Source organism: Hydra viridissima, unplaced genomic scaffold, assembly GCF_058129835.1.
Source record: "Hydra viridissima isolate aposymbiotic clone 2 unplaced genomic scaffold, HvirCarnegie_v1 scaffold_5, whole genome shotgun sequence".
NCBI lineage: Eukaryota > Metazoa > Cnidaria > Hydrozoa > Anthoathecata > Hydridae > Hydra > Hydra viridissima.
The window spans coordinates 3,504,850-3,529,801 of NW_028324304.1; the positions used below are offsets into that span (position 1 = coordinate 3,504,850).

At 31.1% G+C, this 24,952-nt stretch overlaps 1 protein-coding gene and 4 pseudogenes across 2 annotated transcripts; 4 read left to right on the forward strand and 1 right to left on the reverse strand.

Annotated features, from left to right (window-relative positions):
* Nucleotides 1-394: 394 nt before the first annotated feature.
* On the forward strand, nt 395-1,649 carry LOC149888018 (uncharacterized; the record flags this gene model as incomplete). Its single annotated transcript, XM_090088988.1, has 3 exons — nt 395-679; nt 1,085-1,216; nt 1,483-1,649. Coding segments are annotated over 3 exons (567 nt in total), but the record flags the coding sequence as incomplete, so codon positions are not given.
* Nucleotides 1,650-1,794: 145 nt separating this feature from the next.
* LOC149888019 (uncharacterized) lies at nt 1,795-3,890 on the forward strand (annotated as a pseudogene). The gene is made up of 6 exons (XR_016452944.1): nt 1,795-2,180; nt 2,377-2,441; nt 2,473-2,518; nt 2,826-2,888; nt 3,112-3,212; nt 3,374-3,890. The product of XR_016452944.1 is annotated as an uncharacterized LOC149888019 (transcript).
* Nucleotides 3,891-7,251: 3,361 nt separating this feature from the next.
* On the reverse strand, nt 7,252-13,425 carry LOC149888020 (uncharacterized; annotated as a pseudogene).
* A 7,416-nt stretch (nt 13,426-20,841) lies between these two features.
* On the forward strand, nt 20,842-22,359 carry LOC149888021 (zinc finger MYM-type protein 1-like; annotated as a pseudogene).
* LOC149888022 (zinc finger MYM-type protein 1-like) lies at nt 22,224-23,782 on the forward strand (annotated as a pseudogene).
* Nucleotides 23,783-24,952: the final 1,170 nt, after the last annotated feature.

Below are 24,952 nucleotides of genomic sequence, written 5' to 3' on the forward strand. Positions count from 1 at the left end.
TTTATATTTCAAAATTTGATTATACCTCCACCTATATTATAATTTCACAAATTATGAATAAGCAAGGTGTTCCACCCTAAGTCTGTTTTTAAACGAAGCCGGGCTTGGGGTGATATTTCACCCCGAGTGCGGTTTTTCGTTGAAACTCGGGGTAGGTCATGTATCACTTGGAGTGAGTAACTTTTTAATGCGAATTAATATTTAGAATTTCGTTTGTAGCGAGTTTTTAAATTAGTTTTACTCCTTCAAAATACAAATGCATAAGAGATAATGATTTTAAAAGTATTTCATGATTTAAAATATATATTATTATATTATAATTTTAGATATAATTAAAAAAAAATCATTTGAATGTCTATGAATATAATTTTTAATTTTTGTAATCATATGAATCATAGGAAAAACTGTAAAAATGAATCCTGAATGTTTTGAACAGCAAAAAGATCAGTTTGAAAAATGGTTAAGACTTAACAACAAGTCAAATAGCTCTATTTTATCTGAATATGAATATACTTCCATTATTAAATATTTGAAAAAAAAAAAAACTGATGAGAAAACTGCATATATTGTTTCACGGAATATTCAACGAAGAATCAAGTCAAACAAATTTAAACTAATTGATTACCCACCCTTTGGTTTAAAAGATATTTTATGTGCTCCAACTAAATGTAATAAAGAGGTAGACTTTATCTGCTATATAAATTTATTGCATAAATTTGTTTTCCATCAACAACAAATTTATGATAATATTTTATATTATGAGTTTTAAGTTTTGCTGTATACACAATTTGTATATACTTCTCGATCTGTCAGAATATAATTAAAGTAAACAGACAATACCGCACCTTTTATGCTTTTTGTTATATTACAGCTACTTACTACAGTGTGAAACTTTGAATAGATTTTAGCCTATACTTTTGAACAAAACTAGCTTTTATGTGCATTAAGTAGTAAGTTTAAAGGTAAATGTGTATTTTTACATGGTATATACTTTTATTAATATTATATATGTATAGTATATTTAAAGTCTTTTTAAATTGGTTTTAAAGTTTTAATAAATATCTAATTAAACTTATTTATTTAGATTAATTTGCGAGATTCGTCACCATTTGGAAACTACAGTTGTGCAGTGAGTACTAAAGATGTTTTCTCTGCTATTAATATTGCACATTGTCAGAATGGTCTGCATCTTGGGGCATTAAAAACTTATAAGAAGGTACTAGTTACTTACTGATATTTTATTATGTTTTATGTTTTTCTATTGCAATAACCATGGTATATTTAGTAAATATACCATAGGTATCAGAATATAAAAAGTAAATTACTTTTTTTATGCTGTGGAAAATTAGATATCGTACTAATTTTATCTAGCTTCAAATAAATACTAACTACTCAAAATATTATTATATTTTTCCATATTTTAAAGATTCAGTTTTCATTGTAGGGGCTTGCTCTATAAATGAATTAACTTATCTTTTATAGATTATTGCAGGTTATGCAAACATTCCAAGGAAGGCTGTTGAAATTTTTATCAGTTTCTGCCCAACTTGTAATTTAAATAAAAGACAGTTAAAAAAAGCACCATTACAACCATTAATTTTTATTGGTTTTTTGCAACGTCTTCAAGTATAGTCGGTTTTTTGACTTTGAATTTCTAACCATGTTTTTTTTAAATAAATATAATCATTTAAATTTTTGTATGTTATTCTGCTATTAGTTAAGATTATTTTAATTAAGACTATTTTAATGCAATTAATTTGTATTATATTTACATATTAAATATATTTAGATTGATTTGATTGCAATGGAATCTAAGCCAGATTATGGATTCAGATATATTGGTCATGTTGTTGATCATTTCAGTAAATTTCATATTTTGTTTACCATGAGAAATAAAACAGCTGTAGAAACAGTAAACAATCTTAAAAGATTTGTGCTGAGTTACTTTGGTTTACCAGCAATTTTACATAGTGACAATCGGAGTGAATTTGTAAACGATGTAATAAAATCACTTTTATTATTATGGCCTGGGAAAACCCAACTTATAAATGGTTCACCAAGACACTCCCAAAGTCAAGGGTTGGTTGAGCAGGGCAACTTTACCATAGAACGATTAATTTCTTCACGTGAATATGATTCTGGTCAAAGTAATTGGTCAGAATGGTTAGATGAAATTCAATGTAAGTTTATTTTAAATTCAAGGTTTTTTTTAAATGAAAAGCTATAGCTCGAACTTAAACAGTTTTATTGCCACTAACATGATAGCATTTTTTCATGTAACATATTTTATTATTATTTTGACAAATAATTTAATGTAAGAATATGGGAAAAAATATTTTGTTTCTTTCCCTTAAAATTCTAACTAAATGTTTATAGATGTTATGAATTCTACATATGTAAGAAGTATAAAAAAGACACCTTTTTGTATTTGGCCTAAAACCAAACGGACAATTCCCATTAGAGGGTAAAGAGGTTAATGAAGACAATGTTTCAAACATAATTGAGAATCCTGATCAAGGTAAAATTAAGATGACTTAAATGTTAATTCTATCAAAACCTTTTTATTATTTTAAAGACTTTTTATGAATGTCATTTTTTGCAATATAGCAGGATGAAAATAACTTTCATTTTGTTATCATTTATTGACATTTCTGTAACAAAGCTGTTGGTTGTATAATAAAAAACCTGGATTAGTTTTTTTTATTTCATTATCAAATAAAGTTAGTTGAAATTCCTTTTTTTGTGTGTGCAAGTTTATTTTACATACATGTTTCTTGTTTTATTTATTTTGACTATAAATATCTGAAAGTTTTGTTATTGTCTAGTTGTTGCTGACAGTAGTACAATTGACACTCCAGAATGCAGCGGAACTTCTAAAGACATTGAAGGTAACTTACTGTTTACTTAATTATTATTTTTTGTTTTAATTAATATTGTCAACCAAAAATGTTTCACAACCATTAAAACTTTTAGTTTTTATGTCTTCAAATGAATTTTTTGTTTTTAAATATTTAGAAATATTTTGTTTTCAATATACAGTATGCTTTATTATTATTAACAAAATTTATGTTCATTTTTGGTCTTCTTTATTTCTTTATTTTTTTTATCAAGGTGGCTTAAGTGATAACACTCTTACTGACGGAGAAGACTGTGGTATTGTTGACTTTTCGTACCACCATGAGTCTGAAGAAGATATAAAAGACAGGATGAAGGTACAAAAAAAAGTTGAAGACTTTTTATAATTGTTGTCATTTTAAAAAAATCTTTTGCATTAATTTTCTTTATTCAAATTGGTTGACATTATATTTAGTATGTCAAATACTTATAAAAATAAGTTTTTTAAATATCATATTACATCATGTTGTGTTTTTAGATAACTTGTCCAATTCGCATGAACCATCGTCATGAAACAGCATGTAATCTTGAAAAAAAATGCAAAATTCATGGTTTAAAAGTACAATAAACAAAACAATATAACAGTTGCAGCTTTTAAAAAAGGTGATCATGTTAGTGTGGCTATACCAAAAGCATTGCGTAACTCTACGGATATGTTGCGTTTACCATGTGTTGTTCTTCATAAGGCGTTTGGGGAAAATCCAACCTATAAATTGGTGACATCACTTGGAATTCTTGAAAAGCGGTTTACTGCCACCCACTTGTTGCCATACACTAATGTTGTCAAAGTTAAAAGTGATGCTACTGTTAGCTTGATTGAGGCGGTTTTGAATGAAATCACTAATAAAGTAGTTTTTTGTCGATGTAAAAAAGCTTGCCAAACCAAGCATTGTCGATGCTTTGAAGTTGGTATACCGTGTGTTTCACGATGTCATAAATGAAAAACAAAAAATTGCGAAAGCAGCAACCCCTATTTGTGCACAGAGACTTCATGATGCCCGGGCTAAGCATCCAATTTATTAGATACCCTACCCCCACACTTAAAAACCATTGATTAGTGTATGTTATAATTGAAAAACAAACAATAATAATATAAAAACTGCCTACGTACCTTTATATTTGATCACCCATACGCTTAAGTACGTTATTTTTTGACCCCTCCTTCCCCTTATTAGCATAAGTACTTTATGGACGACCCTTTATCGGCCCTTTTTTTAGTATACTGAGCTTAAAAGTTTCACTTCCTCTGTAGAAAGTAACAATTCATCAAGAGCGCGTAAAGAATGCAGGCAATTTACTGGAAGCTCCAATGTGGTCAAAAACTAATATGGTACTAAACTTTAGCATTTTTTTATTATAACTTTATTATTATATTAATTCAACTATACATAAAAAGCACGCATGGACATATGTTTGTCCGAAACATTGACATAAGTTTGTCATAATGTATATTTCCTTTTGTTTAAAAACCTTAGAGAAAAAGCCTTTTGATAAAGGGCATCGACAATAAATATCTGTACTTTTAATAACTAATATATCACAAATTTGTACCTTAATAATCAGAAATAACTTCCTTTAATTTATATTCCGGATCAAACCGTAAAAAAAAAAAATTATGAAAAAAAAATCAGCAATCCAAAAAGATAATTACTTTTTTAAACTTTCAATATCCGCAAAAATAATTATTTTAAAAACTTTCAATATCCATACTTGGGGTATGTGTCAAACTCGAGGTACCTACCCCAAGTTCGGCACCCCAAGCCAGGCTCTGCGTAAAAACCAAACTCGGGGTGGAACAAAGGAAGGGGTGTATGTTTTCACTAAAAAATTACTAAAGTAATTTTTAAGAGATGGCGCCCGTAGAAAAACATGTTTTTCAAATTAATTATTTGAAATTATGAACGTTTATGTGCAAAGTTAAAATATATAAAGTTCACTTTGTTTTCAATACAATTGCTGATTTTTTATAAAAAGTTTTCAATTCAAATTTTTATTTGTTTTGGAATTGGATCTCCTGATGCTTGGGGGCCCCCTAAATCTTGGGGCCCTAGTCAGTGCCTAGTCTGCTTATGGGTAAATCCGGGCCTGCTTTCAATAGTTGTCATTTTTTCTTCGTTTTCTCGATAGCCTTTGTATATTTCTATGTTCAAAACATAACCTTGAGCTGAACGAAGTCGTATAATTTAATTCCGTATTTTACCTTTTTGCCTTTCATGTACGTTCGAAATTTAAAGTCTTCCTCAAAATAATAACAAACATTCGTCTAATGATAATGCTTCATTTGGTGCATATACTTTCGCAAACTTTTGTATAAGCAAATCAAGAAATATTTTTATTTTCCTCAAAGGGTTGTTTGAATTTTCTTTTACACAAAAGCATCTCAAAGTTTGCTCAAACCTCTTTCCAGAAATTAGTGAAGGAAATGCTGGATGGTAATGTAATGCATCAATTAAAGAGTTTTCTAATGACAGAGAATTTTAGCTGAAACTGAAGCAAACACAAACCTAAAAACTCGCTCATTTCAATCGATTCAGTATTTTTGAACTTTGCCTTCCTACTAAGCCTTGTATGTGGGCGTTTTTGAATACAAGGTTTAATGCCGTAATCATTCGTTGATGTTATAATTATTTCCATTACTTGGTCATCCCATATCTTTTCAAAAACCTGAATTGGAGAAACATTTTAGCCTTTATCCAGAAGAATCCCAGCGGCATCTGCATCAAAAGAAAAGTTTCTTTTTGGTGTTGTATTGGTATGCCATGTTTCATCCATTTCTGGTTCTTCTGGTGCTTTATATACCTCATATTTAGTTGATCCGAACTGTTATTTTCAGCACTGTTAGAATTGGATTCAGATTTACTGTTGCTTGACCCACTGCTCGTTTCCTCAAAAAGCTTCAGCAGCCTAGCCTGCTCTTTTTCCCAACTGGACACTTTCTTTAAATACTGAATGAAACATTTTATTTAACATCATTATTTATTTTATTTCAATTGCAAAATCATAAAAAAACAAAAAGTAAATTGCATAACCAAAAATATTTCTAATGTATCAAAAAATGCTGAGTTTTATTTTTTTTATTTTTATTTAAAGCGTAAAATTAATACTAAACAAGTACTTACCAGTAAAACAATAAATATATTTAAATGTATAAATAACATAACACAATTCAAGAGAAGACACGATCGCATTACTCCCTTTGCAACCACGTGCGTACTAAAGCTGCAAGTCGTGTAAGAGGTGGAAAAATTCAACCTAAAAAGTTATTTCCAAAACATGACACGAGGTTTCTAATTGTACGCCGGTAAGTGCACATTTGTGCCGCTATAGCCTCAGTGTCCAAAAACGACCGTTTCGTTTTAGACGGCTATTGCAGTCATGCCACATACTGAACTTCGCTTTGACGGCGATAGACGTAAGTGTCTGTCAACGGGTTACCAGTTGTATTGCACATTATATTAACTTTAAGTTAAAACTCTTAATAAAACTTATGAAATAAAATGCCCTAAGTTAATGATGTATTTAAAATTGAAATTAAAAATCTTAAAAAATTGCAAATTTCAAAAGTCTTGAGCAACCACAAAAGATTACCCAAAATGGCTAAAAGTTTGTGTACAATTTTTTATAGTGTTTGTCACCACTTGAAAGGTTTTAAATTTAACATTACAAACTTTTACGTAACTGTTGTACGTAAAAGAGTGCTAATTATTTTAATAATAGCAAAATATGTGTATCTGTTATTTAAATGGAGAAAATCACAATTTTAATAGTACCGTAAAAGTGTCTAACTTTGCCCAAAGTTTTGACTTATTTGCAATTTTCATCTATAATAATCTGCTTTAAACTTTTTATTATATTAATGTAAACTTGCAAATAGTTTGTTTAGGATATCTAAATTCTATTTTAATTGTTAAATTTATTTTTACAAATTAAGAAATAGTTTTTCAAGATTGTTTATAAATGTGCAAAGTTATCCAGGGGTCTGGGTAACTTTGTACAACTTAAAAAAAATTGGAATAGTTTTATGATATGTATTACATATCATAAAACTAATCTAATTTTTTTTAAGTTGTACAAAGTTAGTTTAACAAAAAAAACAAAAGATTAATTATAGAATTATTATGCTTAATAAAGATTATAACATGGTATGATAAAAGAAAACTGAGCACAACCTCATTAAATACACAAAAAAGCTCATTTGTATCTTGGTAAACTTAAATAATTAAACATTACTTTTAGATAAACTAAAATAATTAAAGATTTCCTTTTTTTGAATAAAAACTCAAAATTAAGAAAACACAGTTCAAAAACCCTGTTGAAAGCCTAATTCTGGTACTTTGAAAAGTTTCCTAGTTTTGCTTATATTTTCCTATTTGCAAATGTCTTTGAGGCAAAATCACAACCCTCGTTAAATTTTTCTAGATCTTCAATGTTAACACTTTTGCTTGCAGGAACAGAAAGTTTCTTTTTTTGTTTATTAGTTCCTACAGATTCCAAAGATTTAAATTTGTTTTGTAAGAAAATCTTAAAGCTGTCTTCTAGAAATTCTTTATCATTAGATTCTCTTTCTCTAAACTTTGTAAGTTCATTGACATTCACTAGATAGACGCCGCACTTTCTAAAACCTGATTGTAAATTACTAGCCTGATTTGGCTCTACAGCAGACATTGATTTATTCAAAAGTTCTGGGAAATGTTTGTCAAGCGATGTCTTTGTGGAACCAACAGGTGAATCTTTATACGTTGTGATAATTTTACGCCTAGCTGTTTTTAAAGGTGTTAAGAAAGCTACATCTAGGGGTTGAGTTGTATGTGTACTATTTGATGGTAGAAAAACAAACTTTATTTCATTTACTTCAACAGGCTTCAATAACTTTTGGAGAGATGTGAGAGGATAGGCTATTGCCTAAGAGAACTTTAACTCCTAACTTCTTTTTCAAAGAAGGTAAAACTATAGAAAAAAACCACCTTTTGAAAGCTACTCCATCAAACCACCCACTTTTAGTACTGAAGTATTTGGCTGCTTTAGGACCTCCTACACACCAAGTTGATCACAGATTAGTAGCCTTATAAACAACAAAAGGTGGTAAAGTTTCACCTGTTGCATTACCTGATATCATAATAGAAATACTTGTCTTAGAAGTGTTTCTTATATTTGTGGGGTATTTACTGCCTCTTTTTACGAAGCACTTTTTTAAGCCAGGGTCATCAGTTAGATTTCTTTCATCATAGTTGTATATGTTGCCTGGAGGAACATCTTTTATGGTTTTGGGAAGATGTTGAATATATTCTTTTAGAATTTCTTCATTAACATTTGCTCGTGATTTTTTTATGTTTGGCACAAATTTATTTCTTAGTTCTGGATGTCTTTGTAAAAATGACTTGATTAAATCAGGCCCAGGAATGACTTTATATTCTTTTACTTTTCTACCAGAACTATGGATATAATTTTACATAATATGACGTAAGTCTTCTTTACCGATAGGAAATCCAAGTTGACTTAATTGAATGGTACATTTGACAAAGGTAGTCTCCTTTAATTTGGAAAAATAATACGGTTTACCAGGTTTTATGTTATGCTCTCCTTTCAATTTGTAACTAATCGTTCTTTGACTAACACCATATTTTGTAGCAGCTTACTCTTGTGTCAGCCTTTTAGATTTTACATCTTCAAGACATTTAGCTAGATCGTTCTCTGTATAGTTTTTGCATTTTCTGGTTTTAAGCTTCTTTTTGTAATTACTTGATCTCTAAAAAAAAAACATTACTAATAACTTAGTTTGACTTTGAGTTACCCAAGAAATTATTTAAAGCTATAAAAAAGTATGAAATAACTCTATTATATAAAATATTTGCATGAAGTTTTAGAAAGTATTGTTTTTGGATGACCAACAACATTTAAGGTGAACTGTGTACATTGTGCAGAGTTACCCCGAATTCTGCCAAATAAGTACTTTATTTACAAGACTTAAATTTTAATTTTTTTTTATCGATATTAGTTTAAACACTTAGTATACTTCAAATCAACACCATAACATACACTTTAAGCAAGTTTATTCAATTTTGAGTTTAATTCTGATCTGCTGCACAGATAAAGTTTGTAAGACATAATTTTTGTATTCTACTTCTATGTTTACACAAAACGACTCGTGTTGCGAGAAATCGCGTTTATAAAACTATTTTAAATGAGTTTCGTATTAACACTAAAACAAACCGTAGGATTCTAAAGTGATTTGCATTTGTAGTTCAAATTTTTAGTTCCTAGAGAGTAAAACATCTTTGACATACTGTTGTGCAAAGTTACCAATGGTTGTGCAAAGTTAGGCACTTTTACGGTACTTGAAGTTTCGTGCCTTATCGCAAACATCAGCTATTAATGACAATTTAAAATTGTAAAAACCGTTTAAAAACGAATCAAAGCTACGGTAGAACGAATAATGAAGTAATGAACAAAAGACGCAATCGTTTAGTTTTCATTATCAGAAGAGTATAGAAGGAACTTATTAGAATGTCGGCACTTAGATATTATTTCATTTTTTTTGTTTAGCAGGTTGTTTTCTTTTGTGTGATAAAATTTCAAATTTCTCGTGAAGGCAAAGGTTACAGGTCTTGGTTTCTGGGTTGTAAGGTTTGCAGCGGTTTACAATTCTCCACTTTGCTATAGGTGTAAAGGCTTCTTCTTTGAAGTTCCAAATTTCCTTCGAAAGCTCGGTGTCATTCTTATACCTGGCAGTGTTAAAAGATTTTAAATGGTTTGCGTATCTTAGCATGAATGATGTCTCACTAATGCCATGATAAATTTTTTCTTCGATTTCAGGATTTTCGGAACTCAAAATAGCTTGTTAAACAAGATTACTTAACAAACATTGATTGTTTAATGGACAAGCGGTTTTGGTGATACATTTTCAGGTGTATGTTAACCAATGCTAGTAAACGGTTTCCTATTTTTGTTTCCACGTTCTAACTGAATGGAGGGATAAACCATAAAATATTACACTTGCGCTTTGTGTTTTTAGTCATTTCAACTTGAGGTTAATAATTGAGTTTACATTTATAGCCTGCCTTTTTTGAAGCCTCTATGTAAGGTGGAGTAGCTTTTTTAAAAATAAGTTGATTTGATGAAGTTGAAGATAATCTGAATCAAACAGTGTGAGGTAGTCTTTTAATAACACTAGGTGGGTGGTTGGAGTCATAGTTGACATAACTCAGTTCATTATCAAGTTTTGAGTAGAGTCGAAAGGAATTGCCAGTAAGATCGAATGTCACATTTTTACGTTTTTAATTTGCAATTAATAGCCGATGATTGCCGTAAAGCACAAAACTTCATTTTCAACTCCATTAAAGTAACATATATATATATATATATATATATATATATATATATATATATATATATATATATATATATATATATATATATATATATATATATATATATATATATATATATATATATATATATATATATGTATATATATATATATATATATATATATATATATTAAAAGTTAGGGTGGCCCAGAAAAACTTTTTGTTAAATTTATTTGGAGAAATTTGTTTTTTGTGTTTCCTTTGAATTCAAAACAGCACAGAAAAAATCTCATGAATGTATGATTTCATTTAGTCAGTGGCGTAGCTAGGTAAATAAGGGCCTTGGGGCAAATTAAAAAATGGGGTCCCACTGCTATGTAAACTGATTAGGTTTTATCAAATAAAAATATGAAATATACAAATACTTTAAAAATGCTAAGCTACTTTAGCTCTTTTTGTGCACTGCAGGGCATTTGTTAAAAATATTAAACAGTAACAGCGAAAAATCCGACCCGAATACCTGAGGGTACCCGTAGACGGACAACTTTAATAACTTTAGTTACCCGATACCCTACCCATCGGGTCGAGTATTACCCGGTGTAAATAACCCGAATATTACCCGTAGAAGTACCCGAAAACCGAGTAGTAAAATTACCCGATCATTGTACCAAAATTTTATGCGCGATCGGGTATTTTCGTTAATTTTTTTTTTAATTTTTAATGGAGTAGGTGAAACTAATACTCCATGTAAGTATTAATTCCACCTACTAATTTTTGATTAGCTAAAATTTAATACTTTTATGGATTAGGTGAAATTTAATACTCAATTCTCAACAGTTTTTTTTTAAACATTGTGCTATTAGCTCTTAAACATAAACTAAAAATTTCTTTTTTTAATTTATTTACTTTTTTATTTAAAACGCTACCCGCTTTTATTACCCAATCATCGGAATTACCCACATTTCGGAATTAGTCGATGGATTTTCCATTACTTTTCCGTTAGTTTTGGCCTTCAACATTTTGCTTGATCGTCGGGTATAAGTAGGTGTGGTGTATGTGGTTGTGGAACCTTGAGTTTTAAGTTGAGGTTCGGTCTCCACTTGGGTCTGGATCTGTGCTAAGGAGTTTGTGTCATCAAGTAAAGACTGGGAATTGGTTGGACATGTTTTCCTAATGCATATTTGAAATTGCTGTAGAAAAAAAAAACTCCTGCAACAATGTTTTTGAAGAATTTCTTCTCATTGTTAATGTTGTGAAACACATGTCAGCCTTTTCAAAAATGAAATATTATACTCTACTTGGAATGAACTTTTATTGTAATGCTGGGTTTGACCTTCTGTATTCATTTCTATTAAAGACATGGTTTCAGAATATCATTGAGTGGAAGAATTATGTATTGCTGGAATCAAATTATAAAGAGCTAGATTTAAAGTTAAAACAAGATGAAGAAACTGTGCGCTATGTAGCAGGATTTGTTTAGTTTTTATTGTGAAAAATTTATTCTAATCGTAAAAATACTGATTTGAGTAAAGCTGTAATAGACCTAATTAAGTCATGGGAATCTGATTCTGATATTGAATTCTAAAATAAAACATTTTTTAGAACATACCAAAGGTTGGTCAGATAAAATAAATAGAGGTGAAATTTTTTCAGTAAATTATGATTTTTACATATTCATTCGAAGGATTGAGGATGCTAGGACGGTATTGAACTCTAACTTTTTATCAAATGTAAAGGTGAAGATCTGAAAGATATTTTATCAAATGTAAAGGTGAAGATCTGAAAGATGTTTTATCAAATATAAAGGTGAAGATCTGAAAGATGTTTTATCAAATGTAAAGGTGAAGATCTGAAAGATGTTTTCATGGAAAAATTTCAAGAATGTTGTTTTACTGATTTGAGTTGGACACCTCTTAGAAAAAAAATTAGGAATCTCAACCTTTAAAGGATTTGTTAAAAGAAATCATGCTGAGGAAGTGGGGTGAGCATACGCACACGGACATTTTTGAAAGCCTGGATCCGAATAATAAATAGAAAAAGTGGAAAATTAGGAAATAATAAATAAAAACAAACATCAAAAAAAAATAGCAAATGATAAATGCCATAGTTAGTATTTTTATTATAACTGTTATTTTTTTAGCTAGAAAAGTGATTTTTTTAAAAAAGATTTATCATTAAATTCTCTACAAAATGACATGATTTATTTAATGTAAATAGTCTCCATTATTTTTTGACATACGATATAAGCGATTGGTCCAATTAGTACAACTTTCTAAAGCTACATTTACTCGAATGTTTTTTACAGCTCGTTTAACTTCTTGAATTAACGTTAATTTTGATTTAATTTTATTCCATTTCATTTGGTGAACGAGTTCATCCCATATTGAGTAATCTAAAGGATTGAGATCGGGGGACTTTGGAGGCCAGTGGTTTTTGTCAATAAAACACTTTTTTTATATACTAGTCATGGTTTACTGTATCTTTGTCCAAAATAACCAGTGGTGTAACACCTTTTGAACATGCTCCCAACCAAACTATTACCTTTTGAGGGAATTTTTGTTTCTGTTTAATACCACCATCTTTATCAGCTTCATTACGATTAGTGGGCCATGTGAGATCATTTTGGGCATTGTACATACCATTTAAATCGAAAATTTTCATCTGAAAACAGAATTTTCAGTGTTTATTCTTTTCGAAAATGGTTTCTTATCCAGTTTGCAAATTTAATTCTCTTGACCTTCAACTCTGTGTTTGTATGCCTGCAAATTGAGATCCTTTTGAAGTATTCTTTGAAGACTGGTTCTGGAGATATTGAGTTCATTAGCTAATTTTCGAGATGAAATCCTCTTTTTACGTTTTAGACTACTTCTGACTTTTTGAATGTTTGCATTTGTTCAAACTGATCTTGGAACACATGATGGACATTTCAACTTGATAGAGCCTGTCTCTCTTATCATTTGACACCACCGATTTATTGTGCGAAACCAAATGACACCCTTAATAGTAGCAAATATTTTTGATGGACCATCACCATTTTGGTATTTAGAAAGTACAAGCATTTGCAAATATTTAGATTTCATTATCTACAAATAAAATTAAAAACCATAAAACAAACCCATCAAGACAGACTCATAGAGAATTTAACAATAAATCTTTTAAAAAAAAATTCACTGTTCTAGCTAAAAAAATAACAAAGTTATAATAAAAATACTACCTGTGCCATTTATCTTGGGCCACCCGTTAATATGATTGAAATAATCTTTATCCCCTCAAAAAAAACGAATTAGTGAATATTTTCTGTCCTTGTAAAAAAATGGACCCACCTAGACCAAGTCTTATTAAAGGTGCGTGTTCCTGAAGATTCAAACTTATTTTTTAGCTAGTTTAATGTTTTGGAAAATATTTATAGAGGTAGAATAGCAGCAACACATTTTGAATAAAAAAAAATTTTAGAATATAAAAAACTCATCAACAGATATCTTTAGTTAAATTTTTTTACAGATGCTTTACTTTGCTTACCAAACTATTCCTTTGTTGGATCTTGACAGAACGTTTCGGGCAGAATGTATTCCGCTCCTTTTACAAGAAACAAAATTTCCAAAGGTTTCAATCGAATTCACAAGAAAAGAAATGTTTTTTTCTTGAATATATTGTGCAAATTAAGTATTCAGTACATATAAACTATACAATCTTTAATGAAAGCAACTTGAAAATATGCATGGAAGAAATCTTTATTTTTACATAACTGATATGTAATAGAAATAGAAAAAAATATAATAAATATGAAATGGTTTTACTTAATATGTTTTCTGCATATAAAGAAGGCAATTAATTAGTTATATTTAATTGACCAACGTGGTACAGTAGAACTCTTTTTACCAGTAATGTGAAGTTCCTCAAGAGTTTATTTACTTAAGCAAAATTGTTTTTTTCTGCTTGAGACAAGTTAAGAATGTTTAGGCGCTGCACTTGTTAAAAGCGGCAAAAATTACCTAACTATTAAATATATGCATTAAACATATACTATACATTAAAATAAGGGTTTTTGGGGTCAATGAATTCAAATTAAGAGCTTAAAATTATTTTCACATGCACTAACTGCCCGTATTACGCAGATATACGCGTTAAAACGCGCGTTAGCGGACATAAAATTTTAAATACTATTTTTAGTAAAAAATCTAGCTTTCTTGACCCAAAATACAACATTATTTTATTAATATACAAACGCTCGCGTACGCGTTAAATGCGCCCGAATTTGCTAAACACGCGCAGAAGTGTTACAAAGCGCGTTATGAGTCTTTAACGCAAAAAAAAAAAAAAAAAGACAAATACATTTCATAATACAAAAATAAACAATTCAGAATATTAAAACTTTTCAACATTTAACTTGCTGACAATTTTAGTATTTCTTATGACAAAAAAAAAAAAGAAGGTAAAGAGTATTGTTTCTAAATATGCATTTTGAATCTTTTTAAATTTTCTCGCGTCATTTTTAAAATTTTTGTTTACACGCGTTTATTGTTTGCATATATGCTTTTTTGATATGTATGTGAATGTGGTAATAAGTGCTTTATAGTTGTTTTATTAATGTGTTTTTTCAATAATGTAAAGTAGTACAATAATGTAAAGTGTTTTTATTGTTTGTGTATGTGTTATATAATTGTTTTAAAAATGTGTTTAAATATGTATATATAAGGTATATATTTAGCCTTATGTACATATTTAAACACATTTATTTTATTTATATTTAGTATATATGTTTATATTATGTTGTGTCCGTGTTTTCAAAGTGCTGTGACTTGGTAAACATCTACCTAAAAATCAATTATTGTATTTTAGAGAAGGAGCAGAACAAATGGCTTTAGAGCGTGCAGCTCAAGGTGATACGCACCTAACGGCATGGTTTAAGTTAAATACTGAAATTGAAAGAGCACATTGCTTATTCATTCTTATGTAAACATTCCTTAATACTTTATATTTGATGTTAAACATTGTAAATGGAAGGTTAGACAAAAGGGTGGTAATAAGGTGATAGTAAGAATGGATAAAGGTAATCCAACTGGAGAATTGTTTTTTCTTAAACTGTTACTTTTGCAAGCAAAAGGAGCAACATCTTGGGAGGATGTGCGTACTGGTAATGGTATTGTCCTTGAAACGTTTCGTGAAGCATGTGTTTTGAAAGAATTGTTGTAAGATGACACTGAATGGCAGAATACTCTTTCTGAGGCAGTTTTAACACGTATGCCAAAGCAAATTCGACAGTTATTTTGAATTATTTTCACCTTTTGTGAATCTGAAAATCCTATGCATCTATGGAATATATGCAAAGCTTTTATGATGGAAGATTTCATTCTTTGCTCAATCCTACTTCTAATAGCTGAACAATCTACTCTTCATCAAATTGAAAAGATTATTAATCAAAGTGGTAAAATACTGGCTGATTACAATCTGCCTGTTATTGATGAGTTTATAGGCTTAAATCTAGAAAATTTTGATGAAAATGTTCAACAACTGAAATAGTAGAATTGTGTATAAACACAACCAGTTGAAATAGTAAAATTGTGTGTAAAATGTTCTTTGCATTGGCAATGGGTGCAGAAGTTTGCATTAACTGAAAATATAACAGTACAAGATGGGGAAGGTGAACTTTCCCAACGGCTACTAAAACTTGGGAATGGAACAATACCTGTCAAAGAGGAGGATCCTTTTAAAGGATGCATTGAAATACCAAATCAGTGCATTATTAGAGAAAATGAATCAATTGTTGAAAAGATTTTCGGAGATGCTGATCAAAATGATTATTCTAAACGTGTGATTTTAAACACCATTTAATGTTGATTCATTATCATTGAAGAAGTGCTTGAATGTCTACCGGGTGAGGTAAAAATTTATTTAAGTGCTGATCAAATTGATACTGATGACCATAATGAAAGGAATATTTTTCCTGTTGAGTGTTTGAACAGCTTATATCCTTCAGGTATGCTACCTCATTGTTTAAAATTGAAAATTGGTTGTGTAATTATGCTACTTAGAAATTTAGATCTCAAAGCTGGGTTATGCAATGGTACTCGAATGAAAGTTTGTGCTCTTAAAAATGATTATATTAATGCAGAGGTTTTGACAGGTGTTTCTGGTGGTAAACGGGTTTTTGTTCCTCGAATTCAGTTGGCTCCATCAGATTCTAGTTTACCTTTTGTTCTGAGATGTTGTCAGTTTTTGTCAGATTGGCTTATTCAATGACAATTAATAAAAGTCAAGGTCAAACATTTGATAGAGTTGGGGTATATCTCAAAAAACCGTGTTTCTCTCATGTTCAACTATATGTTGCATGTTCAAGGACTAGAGCATTTAATAGTTTGTTTTTCAAAATTGATAAACATCTCATTCAAGGTATGGAAGGTGAAAAGTGTTACACAAATAATGTTATATTTTTTTTATTATTTAACATTTTTTTCATAGTTTTTGATAAATATACCTGTCATTTAATATGTTTATATGTTATATGAAACCATATTTGTTTACAGCTGTATATATGTTTAAATTATGTTGTTTCCATGTTTTCAAAGTGGTGTGACTTGGCATTATGTTGAGCAAAACTGATAACCTTGCCAGCCAAGCGATGTAGTTATAGCAGAGGTGTGACTTGGCAGCATTTAGTGTCAGGCGGTGTTACTACTTTAGAGGTAGGTTGTGTTGTCTAGCCTTTTTTTAATTATTCTGGAAACACAATGTTGTTAATGTTTTGCGTAATGTGTATGAGAGAGTATGCAACCTTGATCTTTAAATCTAGGGTGTTTTAATGTCCTAAATTTGAAGTAATTGAATAACTAATATTGAACATAAAAACAAATATACTTTTATGTAGTTATATGTTAAATAAAAAGATAAATATATAGTTAACTTTAAATTGGTTTTCTAATTTTGCCTTTCATATTTTAATTTGGTTTGTTATTTTCGCTGGATTTAAGGATCAAGGGTGTAAATATTCTATTGTTATGTATTATTTTTGTGATGTTTTGTGTTGATAGATTGCTTGGCGTACCTTCACGTTGGTGTCTGTTGTTAAAATGAATAATGGGTAGTTTTACTATTGGAACTTACTGCTTTTATTTATATAAACTTTGTAAGGTGTTTAACTAATTAATTAGCTTAGTTTGCATTTGCAACACTTTTGAGGAAAAAAAAAAATTGTTATACATGTAAATCATTGTTTTACATTTTATTATTCTGGTAAAAGGTCTCCATCAAAAACTTGACTACTCTTAATAAAAATAACTCTATTCTCCTGACCACCATTAAGGCAAATATCTTTTAATAATTTGTTCGTGAAGTTTCCCAAGTTAAAGAAATATTTATCGTACACATTTTCGAAAAATGTAGAGGTCTGTGGTTCCTCCAAACTCTCCGCTCTTATGTGTGTCATGCAAACATCATCCACGTTCACATGATCGGTGGCGGAGGTATCTCTAGGTGTTTGGAATACAAATATCTAAGGTGTTTGGAATACAAACATCTAAGGTGTTGAATACAAATATTTTAGAATAATTTTTGAATTTTCAAATGATATAATCAGGGCCGGATTAAGACTTTTTAGTGCCCAAGGCACAAACCCACATCGGTGCCCTCTTCTGCCCGGGGCCCCCGATTTTTCGCTAACAGTGACCGCTAGTATGTTCAATATTATGCAAAGAAAACAGTTTTTAACAAATATGTTTGTAGTTTGTACTACTATCACTCATATAAAACCTTCTATAAAGTATTTCTGTATTAAAATTAATAATTAATTGATTTTGAAATAATAATAGACAAACTGTATTTTTTATTAGACGAAAAAATCAAAAAGATATAGTAATTTACGTTTTGAAGTTTTTTTTTCTAGATTTACATCTACCGAAGTCTTTGAGTATATCGTCAAAGTTAATTTTGCGCAACATATCTGCCTCAATCATAAGCAGAGATAAGGAATCGAGCCTTTCTTGTTTCATTGTTGATCTATTTGGATTTTTTGTACGTTTCAACTGATAAAAAGAACGCTCAGTTGAACAGTTAGTAACCATTAATGTTAAAAATATGCGGAAGGCGATTTCAACATTTGGAATGGCACACTCAATATTGTCTCTAACTATTACTTGGTATAATTCCTCATGATTGAACAAATGATAAAACAGCTTTAGTAATAGTTTCACGTTGTTAATGAAAAAATATCCTTAAGTGAAGTCGTTAAAGCGCAAAAAAAAAAAAATAATAATTAAAGCGCGAAAAAAATAATTAGTTTAAGAAAAAGCTAAATAGAAAAAACCGACTCATTCATAGCTTAACTTTTAAGCATTCAAGATTTTACCAAACTTAAATTTGAATTTTTATTATAATGAATTTCTTCATTTTCATAGCACTTGTTCTATTTTCTGGACTTAAATTTGTTAAAAAAAAATATTTCTTGAGGAAGTGTGGTGCCACTAAACGCTTGGTGCCCAAGGCAATGCCTTGGTTGCCTAATGGTTAATCCAGGCCTGTGTATAATATTACTTAACCATTAGACGGGGTAACATTTTCAAAAATTGCCTGACTGTCATGGGTTCAAAAGTAGTATGCTAAAACAGTTTATTAAGGTTGGTTTTGATATATATATTAAGTTTTGTGAAGTGAATTAGCATGAAAAGTATAGTTTTGCAACGCCTACTGTGATTTATAAATGTAGTTTTGGAACATCAGTTATGTCGTCTAAATATAGTTTTGAAACAACAGTTAACAATAACAAATTTCAATAAAAATTTTTTTTTTTAACTTTAAATTAAATAATTATCAAATCTTGTTTGGTAATTCAGTTTCTTAGTCATGGCAAACAGCCAACAGTGCTCTATTGGAATCATCCTAGAAAGTGAATATCATCTCACAACATATAAAAGCGAATTCGTAGTTTCAGGTGAAAAACTTTGTCCAAAATGCAGACATAAATTAGCATCAAGGAAAGAATCAGAAGAGAACAAGTTGGAGATAATTGAAGATAATATGAAAAAAGGAACTGTAATCAACAAGATTATTGCTCAACAGTACTTTATGCGAACTTGAAGTGTCTCCTCTAAAATTTAATTTACCCAAAACCTCTAACATGCCTTCACTTGGAAAGAGAAAGAGAAAGCAAGTTGAAGAAGCAGTTATTAAGAATCTTGCAATTGCTCTGGATATAACCGAATCCGATCTTGTTGCACCAAAAAATGATGATCTAAAAGGAAATTCAAATAAAAGACTGTGTAAGTGTTGGGAAAAAAAATACATGTCAAAAAAATTTATTTTTTGTAACTTAAAGGAGCTCTATGTGGCATATAAGACAAAGTACTCAGGCCATAAAATTGTTTTTTCTAAATTTTGCAGTCTTGGGCCTAAATGGTACATCTTTGCTGGTCCAAAAGTTACACATTCTGTTTGTGCGTGTACAATACACCAAAATGTTAAATTAATGTTGAGTGTTATAGACCTTGAAACATCTTACCATGAAATCATTGAAAAGATTGTCTACAGCAGAAAATCTAAAGTTTGCATTTTTCACTGATGCAATAGTTGTCCTGGCATACAAGCTGTCCAAAATTTTTTCAGCAGTATCTCACACGAAATGATGGTCCAAAAGAGCAATATGACAGTGATGAAATGAATAGTCAAAGGATTTCAAACAGTGGACAACAATGATAGAACTGAACTATTAACAATAAAACTTCAATTAAATGAATTCATAGAGCTCCTGTGTGAAAAACTTGATAATATTACTTCTCATTCATACACAGCAAAATCACAATCTAGCTATCTAAAGCATCTCAAGGAAACAATTAGTATTGATGAGGCTATTGTACTCAGGGCCGCCGTGAGGGGGGGGTCTACTGGGTTGTTTTGTCCGGGGCGCCAATCGACAGGGGCGCACGAAGCCGAATATAAATTTTTTTTTTTTTCATGTTTATTTAAAAAAAAGATGAAGTACTGGGAAGCAGCGTGGAAAATAAGAAAGCAAAAGCAGCCGGTCAATTTGACCAGCTAAAACATATAATAGACGGTCAATTGCTTTATTTGACCGGTCAATTTTTTTTAGTTTAAATTTTCAACTTTGTAATGAAGTGCTTTATAATTGGACTTTTTAAATAAAAAAAGTAATTAATGCTTTAAAAGTAAGAAATTAGCATTACTTTCAATTTGAAAGTAATGCTAATTTCTTAGTTTTAAAGCATTAATGACTTTTTTTATTGTATTTAAAACTAATGTTTTGAAAGTTTCAAAACATTAGTTTTAAATAAAGCGATTCTTTTTATATAGCGGAAACTCGCAAATAAAGTGAATACTAATGATTTATTTTACAACCCGCTGAAGTAAATGTTTAAAATAACTTTAGTGCACGGAGATTTTCATTCAATTAAAAACGGAGATTTTTTACTTTATTAAAAAAAGAGATTAGATTAAATCCAAGTAGTTTGATATTGATATAAAATATTAAAACAATTTTATTAAATTTATTTCTCTAATTTTTAAAATCTCTTAAATTTGAAACAATTTTGAAACACGTGATATCGATGTGATAGTCTGATAGACCAAATCAAGAAGAAATTCAAACAGTTCTTTGCTTATGAGCTGATGCTGTTTCAAAAAGAATTAAAACATGTCTGGTTTTAAAAAGAAAGATTCTGATTGTCAAGTAAGAAAGAATGCTGCTCAAAGAACTGCGAATGAGGAAAACAACAAACGCACTCTTCAAGACTGTGGTATTACAGTTACAAAAAAAGGAGAAGATGAAAGTCCTACTGCTTCAAACTCTTTCCTGCCAAGTCAATCGATTCAAGTAGTAAATAGTTTTACCCGTGAAAGGATATTTTCCCATTTGATTAATTCAATGTTATATAAATTTTTAACTAATTTTTATAGGTTGGAACTGAAAACGATGTCACTGACATTTCTGAAACCTCGGGAGAGCCCCTATCAAAAATCGGAATGGTAGCTGTGAATGAAGAGAATATTTTGGTAAGTTCTACCTCTTTAAAAGAAATGATGTTAACAAACTTTTAAGCTAATAAAATAAGATTTTTTAAAATTTATTCTCAGGTGTTGCCAACAGAAGAACCCATCGCTACCATTCCTTCCAATAATCCTGCTTTGTGGGCAGCACATCTTTCCAAAGTGGAAAGAGATTCTGTGCTTCTACAGGGGCTTCCTCGAAATCCTTCAGCTTTCCCGAAAGATTCTAATAAGAAGAAGGTTCCTGAATCAACTTTCTACGAAACTTCTCTCAACGGGGAGAAGACATGCCGAGATTGGCTGGTCTGGAGTGTATCTAAGAAATCATTTATTTGCTTTCCGTGTTCTCTGTTTGGAAGCAAACAATCTTTTGGGATCGGACACCAGTCGCACCTTCTAAGATGGAATGATGGAATAAGCTGCAACTGGCACAAGCTACCTGAGAAAGTCAAAAGTCACCAGAATAACGCCCAGCATCGAAACTTTTACATAGAATGGAAAACGGCGCTAGAAAGCTTAGAAAATCAAAGCGGAATAGATGCAGCTCTTGAAAACTTGATAAGAAATGAAGCAGCCAGGTGGCGTGAAATTCTACGATGCATCTTAGATGTTACTCTTTTTTTAGCGTCACGAAACCTTAGTTTCAGAGGTAAATCTATTTACAATTATTCTATTGTGATACCGACTATCTTTAAATCTATTTAGCTTATATTTATAAGATTAACTAGATATTTTGGAAATCATTAAATAAAACAAATCCTTCTTTATTCTTTTAAATAAATATGTTATAATATTCATAAATCATAATATAAAATCATCATAGAATCGTCATAAAATAAAACAAATGCTTCTTTATTGTTTTAAATAAATCTGTCTTATTATTATAATTTTTAGGTTCATCAAAAATGATTGGAGAAGACGACAATGGCAACTTTCTAGCTACCCTAGAGCTCTTGGCCAAGTACAACAAGACTCTCCAACTACACTTAGAAGAAGTTTCCCGCTGCCAACAAGAAGGTAACAAAATGAATGCCCATTACTTGGGCTGGAGCACTCAAAATGAATTCATCAAAGAGTGCGGAGGAATCGTTCACGGTGCCATCATCAACGAAGCTCATATGGCCATCTACTATTCCATTCTTGTGGACGGGACTCCGGACGTCTCTCACACCGAGCAAATCACCTTTGCTCTCCGCTTTGTATACTTTGGTATTGACAAAAGATGGACCGTGAAGGAGCGCTTCCTGAGGGTCGAGAATCTTGAAAAAAAGATAGGTGCTGACATTGCCAAGCTTATTATGGACGTTATAGAACAAAATGGAATCGATCTCAAAAACTGCAGAAATCCTGAAGCTCTCTATATGCCATGCAGCGCTCATAGTCTCAACCTTGCTGGTGTTCATTCTGCTGAATCTTCGGTTGAAGTCAAGAACTACTTTGGCCGAGTCCAGTAACTTTACAATCTTTTCAGTGGAAGCCCTAGTCGGTGGAAAGTCTTGATTGAAACCACTGGTTTGTCCCTTCATCAAACGTCGCAAACCAGATGGAGTGCGCGAATCGAGGCCGTGAAGCCGTTAGTCAAACGATCCAGGGAAATCCTCGAATCTTTGAAAAAGCTCCGCGATTTTGATCTAACAGCTAATCAATTGAATGAAGTAAAATCTCTGGAGAAGTGGGTTCATTCATTCGAGTTCATCGTAATGACAACCTTTTGGTATAAAACTCTTCAATCAATCAACTACGTGAGCCTTGCACTCCAATCAGAAAATATCTCCTTGGACGACGAGATGAAACTCATTAAGACTCTTATTGAAGATCTAAGTTTACTGAGATCATCTTGGACTAGCATCCTTAATGAGGCACGTTTGATAGCATCTGGTCTTGCTTCTTTTGGTTTTCAATCAGAGTTTGTGAAGAAGAGGACAAAAAAAAGGAAGACCTTTCACGAAGAGGTGAGGAACACCGCTCATTTCCATGAAGACGAAGCAAAAGAGTTTGAGGTGAGCGTATTCAATACCGCTCTTGATACTCTTATTCAGCAGGTCAGCGATAGATTCCAAGCTGCTGAGAAGACGACGAATATGTTTTCGTTCTTTTGGTCATTGAAATCTCTTGTTATGTCAAATGAAGAAGAATCAGAAGAAAGTGTTGAAGCACCTATCCAATTGGAGGAGAAATGCAAGGTCTTGGCACAAATCTACGCGACCGATGTTGAGGAAGAGAAACTTATTGAAGAGGTCCGCCACCTCGATGCTCTGAAGCGATCCAATCTTTTTGGTCCAAAAGAATCTCTCACTTCCATGACGTTAATGAATGGAATATACCAGAAAGGTCTTCAGCCGCTCTTCGAATCAGTCTGCATTTTGCTGCGCATCTTCAACACCATCCCTGTTTCTGTTGCGGAAGGCGAGAGATCTTTTAGTAAGCTTGCTCTAGTTAAGACAACTTTAAGGTCTACAATGAGCCAAGAACGACTCACGAATCTTCTGGTTATTTCCATTGAGCATGATCTTGCCAAAAAGTTGTGCTACGGTGAAAAGATTTCCAAATTCGCCATGAGTAAAGCTCGAAAGATCAATTTCCTCTGAAGTTGAAACAACAATAGCTATTGTATTCTAGACAAATTTTTGCTCTTAACATCCAATAGTGTTTAATGATTGTCTTTGGTCTGTTTCTACCATGTTCTAGTGTCGACTTTATCATTTTATGTATGAGTGTATAACCAAGTCAAAAGACCATTGCAATTATCTAGAAATAAACTGTTCAAATGTTCATTAATTAAAATTAAAAAGTTCTATATTCTTTTATCCTCTTTGATTTGTTATCAAATGGCTTATTATATGTATTGAATTATGGATCATTAGATCAGCTTTCACTTTCAGTAGTGCGCTTGGGAAATTTTGACCCTGGGCGCCGCAAAGGCTCACGGCGGGCCTGATTGTACTGGCAGACTTTGAAGAGAATTACACTTTTGTAGTACAAGACGAGATACAGAGTTACCATTGGAGCGAGAGTCAATGTTCCCTTTATCCTGTTGTCATCTACTACAAGAAAAAAGAAATTGGAAATATCTTCTTTTTCTGTAATTCAGATGATTTGAATCATGATGTTGGATTTATCAATGAAGTTATGCATAAAGCCATTAATCATACAAAAACTCATCTTTGTCCCACAATTACAAAAATTCATTAATTTTCTGATGGCTGTGCAGGGCAGTATAAAAACTGCAAACATTTTTAAAACTTATGTCACCACGCTTAAAATTTTTCTATACGTTGCATCTAGATTTTCTTTACAACAAGCCATGGCAAATCTCCATGCGATGGAATAGGTGGCACTATTAAAAGGCTTGTTGCAGCAGCTAGCTTGCAGAGTCCAACCACAGGTCATATAATGTCTTATCAAGCAATGTTTAAATACTGTAAAAAGTCTATCAGTGGGATTACGTTTGTGTACGTCACTGCTGAAGAAATGGAGCTATTAAGAAACAAACTTACTGATAGACTTTTAATAGCAACCACTATTTCTGGGAAAAGAATTTTCCATCAATTTATACCATCTTCTCATTCAATTATATAAGTGAAAATCCAGCAAGCACACAACGTTGAAACAACGTGGAAATAACGTTGATCGATGTTGATCAACGTTATTTCAACATTGTTTCAACGTTGTGTGCTTGCTGGGAAGGGTATCTGATGACGATGATTTTGCTCTAACATTTGACTTCCTCAAAAAATAAAAATAAGAAATTATTCAAA